This window comes from Capra hircus, chromosome 14, assembly GCF_001704415.2.
Source record: "Capra hircus breed San Clemente chromosome 14, ASM170441v1, whole genome shotgun sequence".
NCBI lineage: Eukaryota > Metazoa > Chordata > Mammalia > Artiodactyla > Bovidae > Capra > Capra hircus.
Genome location: NC_030821.1, coordinates 17,739,638 through 17,763,190, shown reverse-complemented (window position 1 = coordinate 17,763,190; position 23,553 = coordinate 17,739,638). Strand labels below are relative to the sequence as shown.

The 23,553-nt window shown below is 43.6% G+C and overlaps 2 protein-coding genes and 1 non-coding gene across 7 annotated transcripts in view; 1 reads left to right on the top strand and 2 right to left on the bottom strand.

Annotated features, from left to right (window-relative positions):
• On the top strand, positions 1,133–12,251 carry LOC108637473. The gene is made up of 5 exons (XM_018058082.1): positions 1,133–1,325; positions 2,473–2,620; positions 3,545–3,676; positions 4,626–4,753; positions 12,122–12,251. Exons 1-4 carry the CDS (start codon positions 1,133–1,135, stop codon positions 4,687–4,689), a joined length of 537 nt encoding a protein of 178 aa, XP_017913571.1. The 3' UTR covers positions 4,690–4,753; positions 12,122–12,251.
• The window catches only part of VPS13B (vacuolar protein sorting 13 homolog B), a 786,697-nt gene continuing 775,306 nt past the window's right edge, over positions 12,163–23,553 (bottom strand). For all 5 annotated transcript variants that reach the window (XM_018058289.1, XM_018058286.1, XM_018058288.1 and 2 more), the window contains 4 exons: positions 21,564–21,740; positions 18,493–18,595; positions 17,755–18,004; positions 12,163–14,411 (listed from right to left, as the gene is read on the bottom strand). In XM_018058289.1, the coding sequence (XP_017913778.1) occupies positions 14,163–14,411; positions 17,755–18,004; positions 18,493–18,595; positions 21,564–21,740 (779 nt within the window). In that variant the 3' untranslated portion in view covers positions 12,163–14,162. The remainder of the gene's footprint in view (positions 14,412–17,754; positions 18,005–18,492; positions 18,596–21,563; positions 21,741–23,553) is intronic.
• Positions 22,340–22,413, bottom strand: TRNAC-GCA. Its single transcript has one exon. It is a non-coding gene; the product is annotated as a tRNA-Cys (tRNA).

Sequence of the window (23,553 nt, the reverse complement as noted above, 5' to 3'; positions counted from 1 at the left end):
CTGCACACCGCAGCTGCTGGGCCCGCATGCCTGAACTAGAGAAAAGCCTGCTCACTGCAGCCAGGAGCCCCTAGCACCACAACAAAAGATCACGCCTACTGAAACTAAAGGCTGATGCAGGCAAAAATGACAAATACAGAATTTAAAAATAATAATAATTGAAAAGCTATAGCTGATTCTTTTTTTTCTCCAGGGACCCCTTACCCTATCCGCTAATATTATCAGTCGTTAGTCTAGTTATTATCTTAAAATGTGTGTCACAGCAGTAAAAAATTTTCTTTGTCAGTTACTTTGTCAGGTATTTAATTGTGCATTTTAAAGTCCTTTGTCGTGTACAGACAGTTATTATTGTATTCTGATGCTTTTGCAAAAGTGCTTCATCTTCCAGAAGATTTATAGTAAGGACTTTGGGACAAGTACATGTTTCTGATAACTTTCAGATCATACTGCTGAATTTGGTAAGAAATGAAAGAATCCTAATGGAAAATCTGATGGTGTCATAAAACTATTAACAAAAGAATTGCTTGTTGAGTGAACTGGTAGATATGGTTATATTAATTTTCATGCTTTTTTGTCTGGAATATTATTGGTTTTGATCTGTGTTTTCCAGATATAAGGAAACCCTTCCCCTCATGCTAATTATGATTTAAAAGCAGTTTGATAAATTATGTCTCTATGAGTAGAATTGAAACACTTACCTTTTCTTTCTACCTGATTTATCCAGAAATCTGAAGCTCTTAGGTTCTGAACAGCCTTATCAGGCAAACAAGAAAGGCTGCTTCCTGGCAGGTGCAGGAATCTAGATATTTGGGGGACCTCTAGAAGAAAGAAATTCATCCAGCCCTTGGCATGGCTTTCCTGGCCTTGACAGGCCTATGAACAGTTCAGTCTGAGACTCCTTATGAAAAGTTTCGATATAGCTAGCATAAAAACCCTATGTAATCAGTTAACCGGACTTAATTTGTAAGCAAATTAGTCTCAATTTAGTTGTATGTGGTAAAATTGAGGGTAATTTTGGAGAGAAAAAGGTTATATTTCAATGGCTATTAAATTCTAGTTCTGTTAGTTAAGGTCTGTATTTACTCTCTAAGACTCACCTTCCAGATTACTCACCTCCTAGATATATAACAGCATGTCTTTGAGTTCTGCAGAACGAAGGCCCTCACCCACCCAGGTGGAGGATGGTAACGCGAGGCTGAGCACGAGTCCTGGACACCGCTTGGTTTCTTCACCTCCAGCCAACTGCAAGAAAGTCACACAATCTCTAGCCCTCACCCTAAAGTTTGTGTTTAAAAACTCTTCCCCCCAGCCAGCAGGGAATTCAGGTCTTTTGAGGATGGCTGGCCTGTTCTGCTTGTGTGTGTGTCCGCTTAGTCGCTCAGTTGTGTCTGACTTTTTGCTACCCCATGGACTGTAGCCTGCCAGGCTCCTCTGTCCATGGAATTTTCCAGGCAAGAATGCTGGAACGGGTTGCCATTTCCTACTCCAGAGGATCTTCCTGATGCAGGGATTAAAGCCGTGTCTCCTGCGTCTCCTGCACTGGCAGACGGATTCTATACCACTGCACCATCTGGGAAGCCCATAAACCTTTCTCTGCTCTAAACTCTGACATTTCAGTTTGTTTAGTCTGTGTCTTGGGACAACAATAAGTAGCCTGAAAAATGTTGCTGAGGTACAAATCTACTTTGACTTTCAGTTACCACCATTTATGACTGAAAGGTTTCACTCTGTTAACAAGTCTCTGAGGACAAAGACTCCGCGACCTGCTTGATGATCTGCCTGACTAATAGCAGAGCCTGGTATCAATCCATATATGTTGAATCAATATCATGTAGCCCATAAATCCTTCACAGCACTTGCTGAGTTGACTTCAATAGTGCAGTACCAAGTCAGGTTATTTCAATAAAAACCAAGTCTGACACCCCTAAGGCACAAGTCTTAGACTGCTTTCCATAAACTTCCAGATGTCTTCCTTTAAAAACACCCGTGTCTTACTAAAAGTCCAGACAAGTACTTCCATCAAAATTTGTTCAACTCTGCTAAGCAGGTAATTGCTTCTGCAACAGCTAGGTCAGCTGTCTGCTACAGCATCCATTGGTTGGGATTCATGATATTACTCTGTTTATGTCTGTCTCATTTGCTGGGCTGTGAGCTTCTGGAACTTGGCTGTCTGGTTCACTGTTTACCCAAACAAGTGGCTATATGCATAAGGATAGTCATAATGAAAATGCTGGTTTGTGCACATGGTCGGAGCAATCCATGTCCAGGAAGATTTTTGCTCTATTTGTAGGGTATATATTTATTTAAATTCACACATTTAAAATCTTTGAATTCCTTAATCAGTTCATATCAACTCTGTGTATGAGGAAGATCAGTATCTCCAATTTACTAAGGAAACTGACGCAGAAGGTCACAGTCTAAATAAATCCAAGGTTACCCGGGGAAGAGACTGAACACCCTGGTTAACGTCAGCTGTGACGGCGGGAGGCACGCCGGAGGCCTTTTGGACTCTTTCGGCCACCGTAGCCGGGTCCTCTCTCCCCTCCCTCTATTTATGCGCCTGCGCGCTGCGGGAACGCCGTCCATTTCTCCATCAGCCTGAGAGGACGTCGCGGTTAAGGTGAGTCGTGCGCCTACTGCCTCCCTTGTTTGGATTCCCCCACCTGCAGCCTCCCGCAGCGGGTCTGCCTGTTTAGCCGTTACTCTGCATCTCTGGGGTCGGGAAACCTCGGACCTCTGACCCGTGTCGACCCCAGCTTCCCGGCGTTGCGGTCTCTTCGGGGAGGGTCTCCCGGGGACCCCGGGTTTGCTGAGGGGCGTGAGAGGGGCCTCGAGAAACCGCCAGGCTTCTGAGGCAGCCGGCCCGGCCCCGGGGACCGCTGCGTATCTCACCGCGTCGAGCGTGACCTTGGCGGCGTCCTTTGACCTGTCCGGTCCCGGTGTTTTCACCTGCAGGAAGGGAGTGGTTTCCTCCTCGGGGCTCCGTGGCGCTCGGTGGCCGTGGCTTTGTGGTGGCGTTCGGGGTTGGGGTTGGGAGGCTGGAGGGCGGGGGCGGGCCTCCCTCCTGCAGCCCCCTCCGCGCGCGCACGGTCTTCTCGCCCCGCGCGGGCGGCGCTCGCCGGGGGCCCGGGGGACCTGCTGGGGTCCCGCCCGGGTGTTAGTCCTGACTGCGCGACCTTGAAATGGTCCCCTGACCTTAGTGCGTCACGGTTTTTGTCAGTAAAACGGGAAAACACCTGCTCACAGGATTAAATGAGTTGGTGGTAGAGTCGTTCGCACTTGTGCTATCAGTCTAGAGCCACTGCTGATCTTTCCTGTAATTCGGAGAGGTCCGTGTCTTTCTTGTACCCCGGTTACTGTTGGGCCGCAATCGGCTTGCTTATTTAGGGTGGTCGTTCAGTGTGTGAAAGGGAAAAAGATGAAGTCACTAAGTCCCTAAAGAGCTTAAGTTTTGGTAGAGGAGTTGGTCCACTGTCCTGCTTGTGTCTCTAGGTACTAAAATGTATTATGCAGAAGAGTTCTAAGAGCTCTCTCTTCATTCTAGCCGTCGAGAAGAAAAACTGCCATGTCCACTGCTTTGGCAAAACCCCAGATGCGTGGCCTCCTGGCCAAACGTCTGCGATTTCATATTGTTGGAGCATTCATGGTCTCCCTGGGGTTTGCAACTTTCTATAAGGTATGTATGTTTTATTTTTACTTTGTGCTCGCGGTCCAAAAATGTTTTCAGTTTGAAAATGTATTTCATTTTCATACATAGTTCTTAGAGTCTTTTAAAGAAATTCCTTTTGTAGGGTGCTCCCTTGCTCTTACCTTTCTCCACCCACCTCAGTGTGATGGGAGCAGTATCTCATTCTCCAGACGGCTTGTCTTCCATCTTTAAATGAAGCTTAATTTGGTAGGGCTGCCATAACAAAATACCACAAAGTGGGTGGCTTCCACAATAGAAAAAAATTTTTGAGGCTAAAAATCCAAGATCAGGATGGCTGTGGGGGACTTACCTGACCATCCAGTGGTTAAGACTCCAAGCTTCCAGTGCAGGGGGCATGGGTTCTATCCCTGGTTGGGGAACTAAGATCCCACCTGCCACCAGTGCCCCCCAAAAAACCAAAAAAACTTTGGGGTTGATTTCTTCTGCTGCCTCTCTGCTTGACTTTGTAGAACATGTCTGTTTTCTCCCTCTCATCACATGGTCCTATATGTGTTAGTATGTTTCTGTCTGAATTTTTTCCTCCTATAAGGATGCTAGTCAAATTAAGATCCATCCTAAAAAGTTCATTTTAACTTACTACTTTTTTGTTGTTTAGTTGCTAAGTCATGTCCAACTTATGTGGCCCCATGGACTGTAGCCCGCCAGGCTCCTCTGTCCATGGGATTTCACAGATAGGAATACTGGAATACTGGAGTGCATTGCTCTTTCCCTCTCCAGGGGCTCTTCTGGGCCCAGGGATTGAACCCTGGTGAACTGCTGACTACCCAGCCACTAGGGAAGCCCTAATTACTTATTTAAGGGCCTTACTAAAATAATGGGCTTCAAGGTGAACGCAAACTTGGTGATTTATGTTGTCTTTAGATACTGTTTCTAATAACCTAAAAAATAAACCCTGAATGTGATTGTTACCTTTTAGTTTGCTGTGGCTGAAAAAAGAAAGAAGGCATATGCAGACTTCTACAGAAATTATGATTCCATGAAAGATTTTGAGGAGATGAGGAAGGCTGGTATCTTTCAGAGTGCAAAGTGATTTGGAATATAAAGGTAATATGGTTATTTTAAGTTACTGTTTAAAATCTTTCAGTTGTGGGTATACATAAAATATACAATCTTAATTACATACAGTTCAGTATTGTCAAGTACCTTTACATTGTTGCACAACCCATCTTGCAAATGGGTATCCATCTGTACCCATGAAATATTTCCCCCTTCCCCGGGCAGTCACCATGCTTCTGTCTGGGTACCTCATGTAATATCCTCAAGGTTTACTCATTACAGCTGTGTGAGAATTTTCTTCCTTGTTAAGGCTAAGTAATCCATTTTATCTGTATACCACATTTTGTTTAATCATTCATCTGTTAATGATTGCTTATAATCATTAAATCCTTACAATCTGTTAAAGATTCTTTATACAGCTTTTGGCTCTTGTGAATAATGCTGGTGTTCTGTGTGCATGTCTCTTTGATACCCTGCTTTTAATTCTATTTTGAGTGTATATTCAGAAGTGGAGTTGCTAAATCATATGATGTTCTGGTTTTAAATTTTTAAGGAACCACCATACTCTTAAATAGTGGCTGCACTATTTTACACTTCACCAACTTTTGTGTGCAAGGATCTTTCCACGTCCTTGCTGACACTTATTTTCTGGTTTTTTGATAGTAGCCATCCTAATGAGTGTTAGGTATTGTTTTCTTTTGGTCTTCGTTTCTATTTCCCTAATGGTTAATGATGTTGAGCCTCTTTTCCCATGCTTGTTAGCTGTTTGTATATCTTCTTTGGAGAAATGTCTATGCAAGTCTTTTGCCCATTTTTAATTGGATAGTTTTTTGTTGAGTTGTAGGAGTTATTTAAAAGCCCCTATCAGCTATGATTTAGATATTTTCTCCCGTTCTGTAATTGCCTTTTCAATCTATTAATTGTGTCTTTTGGTGAACAGACATTTGAAATTCTGATGTTTTCTGATTTATTTTTTTGCCTGTACTTCTGGTGTCATATTTAAGAAATCATTGACAAATTCACTGTGATAAAGTATTACTTTTTTCCTGAAGTTTTATAGTTTTATTAGCTCTTACCTTTAGGTCTTTGATCTATTTTGAGTTAATTTTTGGATATGATGTTAAGGAAATGGTTTGCTTCATTCTTTTGCATGTGAATATCCAGTTTTCCGAACACCATCTGTTGAAAAAATTTTCCTTTTCCCATTAGTCTTAGTACCGTTGGTGTTCTTCTCTATCTGGATGGGTTTATTTCAGTACTCTAGTCTATTGCATTAGTTTATATTTCCATCTTTATGCTGATACTACACTCTTGATTACAATACCTTTATAGTAGGTTTTGAAATCAGGAAGTGTTAGTCCTCCAGAGTTGTCTTTTTCAAGATTGTTTTGGCTGTTCATGATCTTATTGATAATCCACATGAACTTTAGGATGGATTTTCCTATTTCTCAAACGCTGTTGGGGTTTTGATAGGAATTGCATTATATAGATCACTTTGGGTAGTGCGAACATCTTGACAGTTACAAGTATTCTAGGTCATGAACACAAGATGTGTTTCTATTTATTTGTTTCTTTAATTTCAGCAATGTTTTATACTTTTCAGTAGATTAAGTCTTGCCTCCTTGTTGAAGTTTATTCCTAAGAATTGTAGTTTAATGCTAATATAATTGAGATTGTTTTAATTTGCTTTTCTGATTATTCATTGTTAGTGTATAGAAACACTACTGATTTTGTGTGATTATATATCCTGTAGCTTTGCTGAGTTATTCTAACAGTTCTGTGTGTGTGAGAGATCGATCAATCTTTGAGGGTTTTCTGCATATAAGATCAGATCATCTGCAGATAGCTTTACTTCTTCCTTTCCAATTTGGATGTCATTTCTTTTCTTCCCTAATTGCCCTGGCTAGGATATCCAGTACTGTGTTGAAGAGAAGCGGCAAAAATGTGCATCCTTGTCCCCGCCAACCCCGACCTTAGAGGAGAAACTTTTTAAGTCTTTTACCATTGAGTATATTAGCTGTGGGTTTCTCATATATCACCTTTATATGTTGAGGTAGTTTTTCTTCCTATTCTTTATTTGAATTTTTTTTTTAATCATGGAAAGGTATTAAATTTTTCAAATGCTTTCTTGAATCAGTTGAAATGATCATGTGACTTTTTGTCCTTCTGCGGTGTATTTTTCATATGTTGAATCATCCTTGTTCATGGTGTATAATCCTTTTAATGAACTTGAATTGTTGGCTAGTATTTTATGAGGATTTAGCATCTGTATTTGGGCTATTGCTCTGTAATTTGTCTTTAATATATTTGATGGTCTTATAGAATGTGTTTTGTTTTTTTTTTACTTTTATTTTTGGCTGTGCTAGGTCTTTGTTGCTAAGTGGGCTTTTCTCTAGTTGCTGTGAGCGGGGGCTTTTCTTTGCAGGGGCTCCTCTTGTTGGCAGAGCACAGGCTCTTGGGCCACAGGCTTCAGTAGCTGTGGCTCATGGGCTCAGTCATGGCAGCTCCCAGGCTCTGGAGCACCGGCTCAGTGGTTGCGGTGCACGGGCTTAGTTGCTTTGCAGCATGTGGGATCTTCCTGGATTAGGGATGAAACCTGTGTCTCTTCATTCGCAGGTGGATTCTTTACCACTGAGCCACCAGGGAAGCCCCAAATGTTTTGTATTTTTAAATAAGGTGGTGAGTCAGAAGTGGCCACGAGACATGTGAGAGACACAGGAAAACATGGAAGGGCAGTCTCTCCCGCATACACGTTTAAGATGTCTTTAATGTTATAGAAAGTTAAAAAACACATGGAGTGAATTTGAAAGTGTTCCCCTCTCCAGTTTTTTGGAAGAGCTTGAGGAAGATTGGGGTTAACTTTTTTAAATGTTTGGTAGAATTTACCTGTGAAGCCATCTTATCCTAGGCTTTTGTTTGTTGAGTGTTTTTTGATTGTGGATTTAATATTCTTTCTTAGTTAAAGTCTGTTTCTTGGTGTGTTTTTTATAATCTTTATTTTCTGTGGCTTTGGTTTAGCTTGCTTTTCTTTTTCTACCTTTTAAGGGGTAAACTTAGGTTGTTGATTTGATCTTTTTAAACTTCTCTTCTTAAACCTACTTTGACCCATTGGTGGTTGGAGAGTATGTTGTTTAATCTCAACTTATTTGTGGATTTTTCTATTTTCCTTCAGTTCAGTTGCGTCTGACTCTTTGCGACCCCATGGACTGCAGCGCAGTAGGCCTCCCTGTCCATCACCAACTGCCCAAATTTACTCAAACTCATGTCCATCGAGTCGGTGATGCCATCCAACTATCTCATCCTCTGCTGTCCCCTTCTCTTGCCTTCAATCTTTCCCAGCATCAGGGTCTTTTCCAGTGAGTCAGTTCTTCGCATAAGGTGGCCAAAATATTGGCGTTTCAGCTTCAGCATCAGTCCTTCCAGTGAGTATTTAGGACTGATTTCCTTTAGGATGGGCTGGTTGGATCTCCTTGCAGTCGAAGGACTCTAAAGAGTCTTCTACACCACAGTTCAAAAGCATCAATTCTTCAGCAGTCAGCTTTCTTTCTAGTCCAACTTTCACATCCATACATGACCACTGGAAAAACCATAACCTTGACTAGATGGACCTTTGTTGGCAAAGTAATATCTCTGCTTTTCAATATGCTGTCTAGGTTGGTCATAGCTTTTCTTCCAAGGAGTAAGCGTCTTTTAATTTCATGGCTGCGATCACCATCTGCAGTGATTTTGGAGCCCCCCAAAATAAAGTCTGTCACTTTTTCTACTGTTTCCTCATCTATTTGCCATGAAGTGATGGGACCAGATGCCATGATCTTAGTTTTGTGAATGTTGAGCTTTAAGCCAGCTTTTTCACCCTCCTCTTTCACTTTAATCAAGAGGCTCTTTAGTTTTTCTTCACTTTCTGCCATAAGGGTGGTGTCATCTGCCTATCTGAGGTTATTGATGCTTCTCTTGGCAATCTTTGATTTCCAGCTTGAGCTTCATCCAACCCAGCATTTCTCATGATGTACTCTGCATATAAGTTAAATAAGCAGGGTGACAATATACAGCCTTGACGTACTCCTTTCCCAGTTTGGAAACGGTCTGTTGTTCCATGTCCAATTACAACTGTTGCTTCCTGACCTGCATGCAGATTTCTCAAGAGGCAGGTTAGGTGGTCTGGTATTCCCATCTTTTTCAGAATTTTCCAGTTTGTTGTGATCCACACAGTCTTGGCCTTGGCATAGTCAATAAAGCAGAAATAGATGTTTTTCTGGAACTCTTTTGCTTTTTCGATGACTCAGTAGATGTTGGCAATTTGATCTCTGGTTCCTCTGCCTTTTCTAAAACCAGCTTGAGCATCTGGAAGTTCACAGTTCATGTACCCTTGAAGCCTGGCTTGGAGAATTTTGAGCATTACTTTACTAGTGTGTGAGTTGAGTGCATTTGTGTGGTAGTTAGAGCATTCTTTTGCATTGCCTTTCTTTGGGATTGGAATGAAAACTGACCTTTTCCAGTTTTGTGTCCACTGCTGAGTTTTCCAAATTTGCTGGCATATTGGGTGCAGCACTTTCACAGCATCATGTTTTAGAATTTGAAATAGCTCAGGTGGAATTCCATCACCTCCACTAGCTTTGTTCATAGTGATGCTTCCTAAGGCCCACTTGACTTTGCATTCCAGGATATCTGGCTCTAGGTGAGTGATCACAGCATCGTGGTTACCAGGGTTGTTAAGATCTTTTTTGCATAGTTCTTCTGTATATGCTTGCGATCTCTTAATATCCTCCTCTTCTAGTTTAGGTGCATACCATTTCTGTCCTTTATTGAGCCCATCTTTGCATGAAATGTTCCCTTGGTGTATCTATTTCTTCTGTTAGGATTTCTAGTTTCATCCATTGTGACCAGCAAAGATACTTTATGTGATTTCAGTCTTAAAATCTGTTGTTCTATGACCTAACATGGAAATTAATCCATATGCACTTAAGAAAAAGTATATATATTCTGATGTTGGGTAGAATGAGATTTGATTGGTCTGTAGTGTTCAAGTCCTCTTATTTTCTTTATGATCTGTCTGGTCATTTCAGTTATAGCCATTATTGAAAGTATTGGGTTTGCCAAAGAGTTTGTTTAGGTTTTCTATAAGATTTTACATTCTAAGTCACCTGCTGTTACGTAGAGCTGTCTGTTTCTTCCTTCAATTCTGTTAGTGTTTGCTTCATGTATTTCCCGGCTCTCATGCTTGGTGTGTATATAATCTGCCTTCTTGGTGAACCGACCCTGCCATTATAAAATGTCCTTTGTGTCTGTAGCATTTTTTGATTTAGTCTGTTTTGTCTGCTAACAGTATAGCCACTCTTGCTTTTTAGATTGCTGTCTGTATGGAGTCTCTTTTCATCCTTAACTTCAAAAGTATGTGTATCTTTGGATCTAAAGTGAATCTTTTGTAGATAGCTTGTAGTTGGACCTTGTTTTGTATCCATTCCTCAGATCCATGACTGTTGGTTGGGACATTTAAACCAACCTATTGTTATAATCTATTTTGAATTGCTGATAACGCACATACAAAAATTTAATCACATACAAAAATTCTCTTTTACAACCCTGTTCCCCTACTTTGTTATTAATGTCACAAATGGCATTTTTAGATATTGTGCCCATTAACACAGATGTCTGTCTTTTAGTGCCTTTGCCTTTTAAATACTACAAAATTAAAAGTGGGGGTATGAAACATGATTAACACTGGCTTTATATTTATTCATATATTTACCTTTGCCAGGGAACTTTATATTTCAGTATGGCTTTGAGTGATTGTCTAGTGTAGTTTTGTTTCAAATTGAACAGTTCTCCTAGCAGATCTAGTAGTAATGAACTCCTTATCCTTTAGCTTTTGTTTATCTGGGAGTGTCTTAATTTCTTCCTGATTTTCGAAGGACATTTTCCTGAGAAGTCCACTGATAATCTTACAGAAGCTCTGTTATAGACGGTGAATCTTCTCATTGCTTCCAGGATTTATTGTCTTTGGTTTTGACAGTTGGATTATAATGTGTCTTGATGTTAGGAGACTTTGGGTTCATCTTACTTCCAAGTAACATATTTGTATATACATTTCTTTCCTCAGATTTGGGAAGTTTTTGGCCATTATTTCTTCAAATAAACTCTCTGTCCCTTCATGCACCTCCACAATACAAATGTTGGTCTTTTTGATGGTGTCTCGGAAGTCCCTTAAACGCAGTCACCACTGTCACCAGTGTTCCAAGATAAAGACAGAAATAGTCCCTTGGGAGGCCCTCAGACAACCCAGAACATTGTGTGCAAGGTCTGCTCTTTTCCTTCTTCCCTGAAGTATTTGAATCCTTTTATGGTTGGTTATTTGGATGTCCACAGGTGACTTGGTGGCTTTCTAGAGATTCTGGTTTAGATAGTCAAGGTCCACTGCCTCATGGACAGTGTGAATTAAGGTTCTGTGTCTAAAATTTAAGGATAATTTTGAATATAAATAACTTTTGCCTAGTGTTAGATTCAATTCTGTTACATTGCATTTCTGTAGTTGCTTTCACAGATCGATACATGTATTAAGTAGCCATGGTTTAATATATGTAATACATAATAGTAGAAAAACAAGTTTATTCCCAGTGGTTGGAAAACTGATAGGAATTGTAATTTCCATCATGGACTGTTATGTCTGTTAGAATTGATAATCACAAAGTAACAGGAATTACTAAAATAGAAAACTAAGAATGTTTTATGTAAAGGGTGATCTGTGTTAAAAGTGAATAAGAAAAAAGGCTGAAGGTAAAAAGATGAAGAAAATACTAGTTTTTTGGGTGTGGAGTCTTAACACTGCTGTTTTCTTGTACCTTTGAAATTTTCAAAACTTTCACAGTGGTTATGCTTTTCATAAATCAGATGTTAACAGACTGATTTTTTTAAATACTTTTTTTTTTAACCTTTTACTTATAAGAAGTTGATTGCTTAAAAAACAATAAAAAGAGGAGCAGATTTGGAGACAAGAATACAAAACTTTAGAACAAATGGACTGCTGCTTTTTAAGAACAGTATGGGTCTGAGACGGGAACGGATGGGGTGGACTTGGAGAAAAAAAGGTAGAATTTGGTACGTGAAAGCAGGAAACCTCAGAAAAAGATGTGAACGCCCCACATGGAAAAGAGGTTGGACAGGGAGGTTGGGGAGCGTGGGGAGAATGGACCTGGAGCCCAGGCAGCCTGCACATGGAAAAGAGGTTGGACAGGGAGGTTGGGGAGCGTGGGGAGAATGGACCTGGAGCCCAGGCAGCCTGCACGGGGCCGCTCCTGGACTAAGGGTTGGGGGGAGCGAAACGTGGCCCGCGTCGGTGGCGGGAGCGCTCGGGGGGCCCAGCGTGGCGAGCTATTAAGAGAGTGACTGTCGTTAACTTGGTCACTCTGTTTTTCTCCACAGAATCTCTTTGGGTTGAGTTCCTTGGAAGTTTGTCACTTTGCTGTGCTCCTGAACTATGAAACTGTGACTCTCTGGGGTGAGAAATAGTCTCTCAATAAATAAACAATTAACAAATACTGTGGACACTTAAGTCTTTGTTCAGTTATTCTTACCGACATGTAGAGTTTGGGGTACTTGGATTAGAATTGGTCAGGGATTTTTAATTTTATGAGTCTTATGAAGGTAACTTTAAATATTGATTAAAATTTTTACTGTTCTAGGACATTTTTGACTCTTCTCACATTTTGTCCATTTCACTGAGATACTGCCTGGGCCATGGGTTTAAAGGGTCTGCATGAACCTACATGACTATATATATTGTGGGCTCTTAAAAGGAACAGACTGTCTTTCCAATAAAATGTCTTTGGACTTCATTGTTATCGGATTGCCCTGCTGGATCCAGCCACTGGACAGATGGACATTTAAGGCTCTTTATTCAGTTATCACTTTATTGAAGGCCTAACGTATGCATGTACAATATGGAATACACACACAAAAAATTGTTATTTAATTGGAATTGAGGTTGAGTAATATTTGCTTATTGAGAGTGTGGTAACATTTTTCAGAGGAGGTCTTAGGACCTTTCTCTCCTTTAGTAATTGTTTTTGTTGTGATCAAAAGAGCTTTAAGAATTGTGTCATTTTAGTGAAAACTAACTGAATCCCCAGTAATTGAATCCCCAGTTCTTTCATTGGGTTAACAAATTTTCTTGTGCAGAATTTGAGTCCAATAATGTAAGCTGTAATAAACCCAGCTATCAGCGAAAACCTGCATTTTAAGAACCCACGTTTATATATGATCAGTAATTCAAGAATTTTATTTTAAACAATTTCATATAACAATTAGAAGTAGTATGCAAAATTATCATAAAAGATACAAGACTTAATACATATTTACAAGCTTAAAAATAGTTACTCTTGTGCTTGACAAAACTGTCACTTTCCTAAATGAGTATGATACAGCAAAGTAATGGTGGAACCACTGTTTTCATATTCAGCCTAAATTGTCCATTAACAGTAAACAACTATGCAGTGATCTCTTTCTTGTGCCCAGTAACATGTGAGGCTTAAGTTAAAGCACACATTTGAAATTGAAATTCCTTAGCATCTCACAATTGGAGGTTATCAGGTTGTAGGCCGAAGTTTGGATGTAATGAGTAAGAATGTGTTTTAGTTGGAGTATCAAATTTTTACTGAATGCTCAAGGTGTACGTGGTGACCCAGGATCTTGAGCCAAATCCATTTTTTAAAAACAAAGAAAATCATGGGAATATCTTTATGCTGGATCAAGCTAAGTCATCAAAACGGACTACTGTTAAGGTTAATGTTGGGGTCCTTGACTTGGCTAAGGCATCAGGGTGAGTCCGTCCATAAAAGTATCCTGTAGTGGGAGTTCCCCAGTAGTGCGTTGCTTATGGAACTGAAGAAACTCACCTGAGCACCCTGGATCTGTTTTTAACAGTAGACAAAAAAAGATTTGCTTGCCTAGCAAAACAAATAGACATTTTTCCAAAATGTACCTGGATAAGTCATCAGTAAAATTTCATAGAGTAGGAATGTACATGGCTGCTTTCACTTAAAATGGCATCACGTTTAAATAACATTAGCAAGTTAAACAGTAAGATCCTAAGCATTGAATTTCATTGAAAGCTTAACTTCTGCAGAGAAGGGTGTTAGGCAAAGATGATGTCTCATCCTAAAAAGAGAGGCAGCAGGAGATGAAGTTTACATCTGTTTCCAATGCCTGACTACAGAGTTGACGATCTTAATTAAAGTAGAAATTTTAGCAAAAAGAGCAAAAAGGAATGTCTATTCAGTACATGATAAGACCCAAACAGGAAGGAGTAAGTTTTTTTAATCACTCAATTTTGAAGTATCTTAGTTGTAGGAAAAAGGAAGAATTTGAGTTGAACAGTGGTTTTGTGTCCACAATAGATGTTAAAAGCTCATTAGGTTTTTCAAAAATAAATTGCACAAGCAGCAATCAACACCTTGGAGGGGACTCAAGGGAACCCTTTCCTCAGGGCTTTATTTTTCACCATGGTAAATTTACTAATGAAAACTTGCGCAAAATGTGGATCAACCATGTAATGGTAGGTTTTCACAGTGGAGGGGAGCGGTTCCACAGCCACCACAGGGCATGAAGTCTGCACGGAGGAGCAGCCGGGGCCCAGGTGACAAGAGGTCTTTGTGATGTAGTCCACAAGTCTGTTATACTGTTGCTCTGACAGTCTCTCTCGAACTCCATCCACCTGCGACCCAAAAGAAGTTTTCAGTTGCCAAACCCTCTTAAGGACACTTCCATAACAAGATTATTCCTTCTCTTGCCTTGATACACTGGATGTTGTGCCTTTTAGGTTATCTAATAAAGCCACTGAATAAGCATTTGGTGTTGTGTAAAAGTCCCATGTTTGACGATTTGGGAATATTTTACTCTTAACTCTTAAAAACATCTGTCACTGCTCTCTGCCAGCCTAGTCCAGGAACAAAGGAGTATCTTTCCTGTTTCAATCTAATCAACATTAAACCCTGAGATAAAAGCTCTGCTTGTCTCTGGAAACCTCTCCAGACAGAACCTCTTTACCTCTTTCAAACCAGTGGCTTTGGACCGAGTATTAAGAAAACAAATACCTTTTGAACTGTAACATTTTCTGCTTTATAAATATTAGGATTTAAAGCCAGAGAAAATGAAAAAAAACTGGGCAGAGGAAGGGGAAGTTTTTATGGAGAAGGGGAGGCTGCAAAGCGCATTCATGGTCTGTCAGGGTCTGGCGTGTCTTCTGTGGAGCTCAAATAGAAGAACTGATGCGCTTCCCAAACTCTTGAGAGAGAGTTTCTCAGGAAGTACCCATCAGAGGTGAGTGGAGCTATAAATGCCTCCCATCCTGGAATTCTGTAGCTGTCTACTGTGTAAATCAAGTGGAGTGGGACGTTTCCAGTAAGCCACTGGTCTCTGGGAATCAGGTAGCCGCTGACCTCTCCATGGCCTATACCTACCAAACGTTGGCAAGACTACTCTGGAAGACTTACTTATAAACATTTTAATGAGGACTTCTGAGTTCTTGAAATAGTAAAGAAGGTATATGTTTCTGTGCAGGGCACAGAGACAGTGCAGTCAAGGATGTCTTACAGGTGGCAGAAAGCCAGTGGGGTGGTAAAGAGGGCTGCCTGCCAGAAAAATAATAAGGAGGGCGTCCATCAGAGTTCAGTCTCATATTTTTAAGTTTGGGAAAGAAAATAAAGGCCCCCAAAGATTCACTGACAGATGAAAGCTGTGCACCACCAGGCAAAAGCCAGAACTCTGATGATATCATTTGATGGGGTCAGGATTCAGCTGGAAAGCTTCGAATACACAAGAGTCTTAATTGCTCCTCCTGAACAGCAGCACAGGAAAACCCGTGTTGTGAAAGGAACATGGCCAAGGAATAAATTGACCTTCTGACTCATTGTGAGCCTCTCATAAGGGATTTCAATAATGTGCCAGGCATATTAAGCAATTATTACCCTAAAAATGGCTGCATTTAACTAAGAAAAGCAAATGCTGATTAAAAAAAAAAAAAAATCCTGCCGTATTTGAATATACTGAATGATGTCATCTACAAATTAATTGCTTCCAAAATCCAAAGGAGCTATGTTTGCTAGCATCTAGAGCAAAATCCCAGAAAAACCATTTCATGTAAAGATTTTAAAACACTATTCTTTAGTTTTCACTGGAAGACAGTGGGTAGGCTTCCCAGCCCGGCTTTAAGCCCGAGGCTTAGGTTGGGCGTGGCCACTGAGGAAAAGGCACTGTCAGGCAGCACTGCTGAGTGACCCCCACTCCCATTTTGGAAAGACTGGATTAGAGCATTAGTAACGAAGCGTCTACTGTCTCCAAAACATTTTGGGGGGCATTTTTGTTCTGTAGCCTGGGTCTCCATTGGAGTGAGTCGGGGAGGGGAGGGTTTGGACACAGGATTAACGGGGCAGTTACTTTTTGTTTGTTAATAAGGAGTTGGGGTTAGAGGTAAAGGGTGAGAAAGTGGAATTTGGAGGCTGAAGGGTTGCAAATCTGCTGGTCTGCCCAGTGCCTCCTGCTGCTGTGTAAGCTGTCCTGCAGTGTTCCTGCTCCCAGTCATCTCTTCCTGCCTCTGACCCCTTCATCCTGAGCACCCTTGGGAAACGAGTGGTGACTCCACCAACCATCTCAGTAACCCCCAGGGAAGCTGAGGTGTGTTCCCCTCCAGCTACAATTCCCCACAGTACCCTCCTCAAGCAGAAAAGCCAAAGAGAAGAGTCACAGCAAATGCTGATTCTCTAGTCTCAATAGTTTAAGATCTGAAATAGTTCCCAAGCAACTGAGGAATAACGATGGTCACAGATCCTCCTCAGGGCTTTGGAAGTTTCTCGTTAAGGACCAGGGACTTGAAGATAATGATACTATCCCCTGCCAAGGCCTGTAGCCAGATTATTGCTGCTTTATTGTCAACTGGATCAGAAGATTTTGGCAGATCTAATAAAGTCAGGCTGGACATCTGACCTCTGTTTATTCCCAGAAAGTCATCAACTTGAACCAGCAATGTAGTCTTAGTGCCAAGCCCCTGCTTAAAGCCTGACTGATTATGATCCAAGAAACTAGAGAAATCTCAGAGTTGTTGTGGTTGGCTGCCTTCCATCTTCTCAGATAATTTTACCCAAACAGTGGTGTGAGGGAGACGCAGGCTCCCATACCAGGAAGAACATAATGAAGGAATCAGGCAGGACCTGCCAGAGGCAAGGTTTGCTGGCCTTTCTGGGACCTACTTAGACCCTAAGTTAGGACAGGCAGGTTCCTCTTAACCTCTGATCCAACCCCAGTCTAGCTGTGTGGGAAAAGATGTCCATTTCCGAGGTCAACTCTCGGGGCCCCAAGGATCAGGCCGTCAGCAGGGAGGCAGAGGCAGGGGGCAGGGGCAGGGCAGGGTTCCAGTGGGTGCACGTGCTCACCCTGGTCTGGACGGCAGGAAGCCCGCGATCATCTCTGACCCCCAACACCCAGAATGGACCCCCTCCCAGCTGTCGTGTGGCCAAGGAGCCTGCCCCTGGAGCCTGGGCAGTGTCCCCAGGAGGTACCGTGTACTGCTCAGGGGGTGGGAAATGTCCCATGGGGAAGGGGACACAGCCGCACGGAAGACAGAGCAGGGGGTGGGAGGGAGCTGGAGACAAAAAGTTTGAGCCCAAGCTCTCACGAGCTGGGGCTGAGGGAGGCGGTGCCTGTGCTTGTCCCACGCGTGACGCCCGTCGCTCCTGGGTGGCACTTTCTCTGTCGGCCCTGCTGGAGGGACCGGCTGCAGCACTCCCAGGCCACGCACAGACTCGGGCCTGCCCTGTGGACCTCAGACAGTCTCACTCTGGAGCTCCCGCACCCCAGCCCCACACGACTGACCTTGGACTCTCGGGTGGCTGAGCCCCAGCGGTGAGTCCACTGGCCTCCTGCCTCCCCTGGCCCTGGCAGCCTTTCTGGTCTCTGGCGCCCACCGCAGAGGCTGCCGGCTCACAGACACCCAGTACCTGCGGTCACCCCGGGTCTCAACGCTGCCGGCTGCTAACCCCAGGCACCCTGCTGTCGAAAGTTACCTCTGTGTCACAGGCCACTCTGGGCTGCTTGAGCTGCACGACGAGCAGGCCGCTCTGCTCGCGGTCCTGTGCGCAGTCGATCTCCGTGACCGGGAAGGCCTGCTGCTGGGTGTCCTCGCTGACGCTCACCACGAAGAGCACGTCTGACGTCAGCAGCAGGCAGCCCTCGTGCTCCTGGCCTGAGCCCCTCACCAGAACGACCTCCAGGGCCATGTGCACTTCCGGTCTGCCCAGAGACTGGAGCATCTTCCTGTGTCAGAGGAGAAAGGTGAGGCCACAGCCAGCTTGGGAGAGATGCTCACCTCTCAGGGCTCACGGTTTGAACCAAAGCGAGGGCCCTCACCAATCTCATCATGTCATCTTGAAATGTGTAACTGTCACTTTAATTCTGATTCTGGTCATTCGAACCCAGCTCCTCCTGAAGACAAAGATACCCCTTGGTTTGGTGAGTCCTCCCCCCCCCACCCCCGTTAGAAATGTCACCCCTAATGAGGACACAGATAACCTCAGGCCTATCGTGGGCCCTGGCACCTCTGCCAATGGACATCCTGCCCTGAGTGGGACATGGGGACAGGTGTTCTGCTGCCAGCCCAGAGCTGTGGACCAGCAGCCTCCCCTGAAAACAGCTGCTCCTCGTGGGCTCCCCTGGAAGGGTGGCCCGTTAGCTTGAGAGGAAGCCAGGCCCTGTTAACATAACGATGCACGTGTGCAGCTGAACCAGCCTCCAGATAATCTTACCAGACGTATTTGACGTGGCTGTTTGGAGCCTGGTCAGCGTGCAGATCACTTGGCTGATAGCGCTGTTTGGGAAGCTGAGAAAGTCCAGCTCCATGTAAAATACCTGTAGTAAGAGAAGTAAGGGGGTTTTACTAGTTGTTTTCTGGAAAACAGCTTCATGCTACAGTGATGTCATTTGCTCAGAGCCATCTATAAAACGCTACAGTTCCAAAATGATGTCACATCTCTGGAAGTAAGTGTATAGATAATCGTTAAACATTGCAATGCTCTTAACCCGAGTGATCTTATATTAGTTGCAAGCTGAAATATGAATGAGCTACAGTCCAAGTACAGGCGGGCAATTAGAGGAAGCATAATGCTCCTGGGAATAGTCAGGCCTGAGCAATAGCTTACACATCGTTTACAGCTGATGTGACGCAAAAGTCAAGACTGTTAGCTGACTTCCTTGCTTAGTATCACAGTATGTCTGTAATGTCTGTATCTGCGGTGTGGCTGTCAAACAAAAAACAACGCACAGAGATGCACACGAAGGCGTGTGGTTTGCCTAGATACAGTATTTAAATGACAGTCCAGCTGTTAGACATGAATCCATATATATTTATGAGCGCTCGTGGGGCCTCTGGTTTATTACACGCTCTCCCTGGTGCCAGCACCGAACGAGGGCACCACGCAGTTCTCCAGAGACGCTCCGGAACCAGAGATGGTACAGCCTGTGTGCTTTCTGAAGGCTTGTAAATGTTTATAAACGAGGCACAGTCATTAGACCAAGAGTTAGTGGTTTGTAAAACCTTCAGAGCGGTAATAAAACTTTTACAAGAATGATGGAAACCAACGAGGCCATGTGAAGCTCTGCTCTGAGATGCTCTTACATAAGGGAGAAGCCCCACAGCCTTGGGAAACACGCAGTGAGGGACAAAGGCGCTTTCAAGACCAGAGGAATTTATGAAGTCTAAGTTGACTTTATCTTGCTGCCGTCCATGGCAAAAGGAATACTGTTTCTGTGAATGTGTAAGTATTTGATAAGGGAGCGTTTAACTTTGTCCAGTTATGAGTTGTGGCAGTACTTTTTGTCAGTTTCCCTGTGAGTGAAAATGTCATTCATGTAAGGAGAGAGAGGCAGGCATGAGGGGGAGGCGGCGAGGGGAAGGGGAGGGAACACATGTTCCTGTCTGTGTGGTCTCCTAAAGGAGCCGCTCCGGAAGGCTGCCTGAGCGCGGGCATTCTTCCCGCTCCCTTCCTCTCAGACACGGGTTTTATGCCCTAATCTGGCTGCCTCTTGTCAGATCTAGCGAGGCGCAGAGCCGCAGTCAAATGTACCCCGCGGACTCTACGGCCAGATGCAGTTACACGTGCAGAGCGCCTGCCCATCATTTGTGCTGCCAGCCAGCCACCACTTCATGACCAGAATGATACCGATTTTAGGCACAAAGGTAACAATTCCAGAGTCCCTGGTGGTCCTGTTGTTAGGACTCTGTGCTTTCACTGCAAGGGCAAGTGTTCAATCCCTGGTTGGGGAACTAAGGAAGATTCCATAAGCCTTGCTGCTGCTGCTGCTAAATCACTTCAGTCTTGTCCAACTCTGTGTGACTCCATAGACGGCAGCCCATCAGGCTCCCCCGTCCCTGGGATTCTCCAGGCAAGAACACTGGAGTGGGTTGCCATTTCCTTCTCCAATGGGTGAAAGTGAAAAGTGAAAGGGAAGTCAGTCATGTCCGACTGTTCGCGACCCCATGGACGGCAGCCTACCAGGTTCCTCTGTCCATGGGATTTTCCAGACAAGAGTACTGGAGTGGGGTGCCATTGCCTTCTCCACTATAAGCCTTGTGGTGAGGCAAAAAAAAAGAAGTAATTCCAGTTACCTATTTGAGGAGAAGGGGACGACAGAGGATGAGATGGTTGGATAGCATCACGACTCAATGGACATGAGTTTGAGTAAACTGGCAGTTGGTGATGGACAGGGAGGCCTCGCAGAGTTGGACACGACTGAGTGACTGAACTGATTGACTGACCGTCACCACTTTGCACTAACTCACACTGCAGACCTGCTGACACTCATTTTCACAAGCAAATGCCAAAGTGTCTTCAAGGTAAAGTACCATATTTATTGTAGTATCTATGCATTTAATTCATTTTTAAAAGACTTCTTTTTTTAATATTGGATGGTTAGATAGCATCACCAACTCAATGGACATGAATTTGAGCAAACTCTGGAGATGGTGGAGGACAGAGGAGCCTGGCGTGCTGCAGTCCATGGGGTCACAAAGAGTCAGACGTGACTTAGTGACGGAACAACTATTCATGTAAAGTCAGTTAATGTCCTCTGCCCAGAATGCAGAAAATTAGCACAGGAAGAGGCGCTCCCTCTCCCACACCCCCACTGTGTGCGCACGGCTTTGTGGAGAGCCCTGGCACCATCCTAAGGCGGTAGTTCCACGAGCCCGGTTCTCTGCACCAGTCTGCTCTGGGAATGGGTTTCAGTGGCAGATGATGCGCCTTTGCTGACCTTGGCCGGGAGACCGGGCCTGGCTACAATAGCAACAGAGTCTGATGGCAAGAAAGCCACGCCTGAGGCCAAGCTGCACGGGCAGTGTGCATGCATCCACCAACACACGCGTGCTCTTTCATTCTCCAAATTCACAGGCATTGTTTTTTAAAGATAACCTTCCTGCTTTAGGACCTATTTTTTTCTTTCAAGTTGCTCACCAGAAAAAGTCAGTCTACTCTCTGCTTTGATATATTCAACTTTCTGTCCTCAACCTCTCAGTCGTTATTTTTCATTAAAGCCTGCTTTGTTAAATGACTATGAAAAGATTCTGTGACACATATACACTGAAATTACTAATTGATTTCCTAGCTCTATAATTTTATCATAATTTATTAGTAATAGTCCAATTTTACACTTCATGTAGATAAGCCTAGGGAGGTGAGGGAAAGAACTATTATTTATAGCTTTATCTATTTTATTTTTCACTCCTTGGTCATGTGAGGGGCTAGATTATCTTAGGGAAACCTTGGTATAGTAACGCAAAGTAACCAGTGATGTCCGAGTTGGCCAGTTCTCCAGGACTCACCATAGCCAGTCTGTGACACCAGCTCAGCAGCCCCTCCGATGGGCTTCGTGAACACCCCCATGATTCCTTTCCCCACACCGGAGATAACACCCTTGGCCTTGTGTCCTGCTGAAGCTTGAGCCTCCGATGTTTTCTGGAAGTTCTGCATTGGCTGATCAACTATACCAGCAATTGCACCTGAAAAATAACGAAAGCCTGGGTAAGGACTGAGGCATGAAATCCTGAGAACGTGAAAGCTTTCAATCTGGAACAGTTTTGTTTGGATTGAAAATGAAACTCCACCCTCATTATAAAGCTCTCTACCATGCGTTCATTTACCCTTTATCTAAGGACACTGAGGCTATTAGACATTTATTATTTCAGTATCTTCATCAAAACACGATGTTCTGACTAGGTTTGCCCCAGCACAGCCAGGATCTATGAAGTTCAGTTTAGAATTTAATAAACATGCCGGACTATTTCCAAGCGCACCCATACACCTTTCTCCAGAAATCAAGCAACACAGTTTAGAGAAAAGCACGAACAATTCCTTAGGAGAGTGAGCCAAATACATTTTCACTGAATCTGGGGATGAAAAAACTGAAAAGGGCAAGCCTCTTTCTTGTTTGCTCTTTTAGTAAGAATAAGAGCAATTGTTTAATATAGTGAAGTGAGCTCGCTCAGTCGTGTCTGACTCTTTGCGACCCCATGGACTGTAGCCCACCAGGCTCTTCCCATCCATGGGATTCTCCAGGCAAGAATACTGGAGTGGGTTGCCATTTCCTTCTCCAGGGGAACTTCCCGGCCCAGGGGATTGAACCCGGGTCTCCTGCATTGCAGGCAGGCGCTTTACCCTCTGAGCCACCGGGGAAGCCCGTTTAATATAACAATATTAATATATTAATTATATAATAAGAGTAATTATTGATATAGTAATTATTTCTATTACAGTAAATCTGTCTCAAGGGCTTACTATATGCTAAGGGCTTACTTGTAGGAGATCATTAATTCTCACAATCCTCAAGAGTCACGGTTTTTATCCTCAGCTCCTAGACAAGGCTGCCGAAGCACAGGGAGGTTAAGGAATTTTCCCAAGGTCACACAGCTGTCCCGTGCTTGCGCCAGGATTTGAGTCTAGAGGGTCAGAGTCACAGCTTCATTCTTAACCACCAAGCTAGTCACTGATCCTGTTTATAAAACAAGCTTCTCTCCTTGACCAGTCTTGGAAAAATCTCCTTTTCTCTCACTTCAACTGAGGGTTGGCCACTTATCTCTGCTTGAGAACAGCTAGAAGCCCAGAGCTCACGGCTGTCTGCTCTGGCAGCTTTCCCAGGGGGCAGCCGGGCCAGGTGTGGAGCTGGCGTGTGAATCCCTTGGCCTCTGTGGGTCCCCTCCTTGCTCCTCTCACTCTGAGGGACCAGTGGTGAGTTTGAGTAAAGGCCTCAAAAGTCCAGATTTTTCTGCCACAACAGAGTGAAGGGTTCCCTACTCCAGCAAGAGGTAAAAATTTCATTACAATTCTTGACAGAATTCCGTTTTCAACTCAAACCTGCTAGCATTAATGAAAATGCACCGTTCCCGGGTGGAAATTTTAGCTCGTGTCAAATCCCATTATTCCAAATGCCACTAGTTCAGAGTCTCCTGGGTAAAAGGAGATTTCCAGGTCTCAGTTAATGACCTGCTAATTTCAAGTCATGTTCCACTGAACAAAGTCCAGCGAAACAAAGAGGCCAGTTCCTTTGCGTCAGTTGTACAGGGAACATTCTTCATGGATTCCACCCTTCTAAATTTTGACAGCACCATTTAGGTTTATGTATTGACAGATTAACAGTGACCTGAAGCGAAGGGTCTGTTTCCCAGCCTAGACCATGGCTTCCCAAACCTCTTATACACACGAGGCTGGAAGCAGAGGAGGCTGCTCACGGTTGGCCTGGGCCACCCTGGCGGTCTCAGGCACCCTACGACAGCCGGTCTCGGGGCCTGGGCTGGGAGCTCGCCCCGCGTCTTCAGT

Excerpts from the sequence above, each read along its gene's own strand:
- LOC108637473 (XM_018058082.1), top strand. The coding sequence starts at position 1,133 with ATGTCTTTGAGTTCTGCAGAACGAAGGCCCTCACCCACCCAGGTGGAG. Across the intron at positions 2,621-3,544 it reads GAGAGGACGTCGCGGTTAAG|CCGTCGAGAAGAAAAACTGC; the intron begins GTGAGTCGTGCG and ends TCTTCATTCTAG. Across the intron at positions 3,677-4,625 it reads GGTTTGCAACTTTCTATAAG|TTTGCTGTGGCTGAAAAAAG; the intron begins GTATGTATGTTT and ends GTTACCTTTTAG.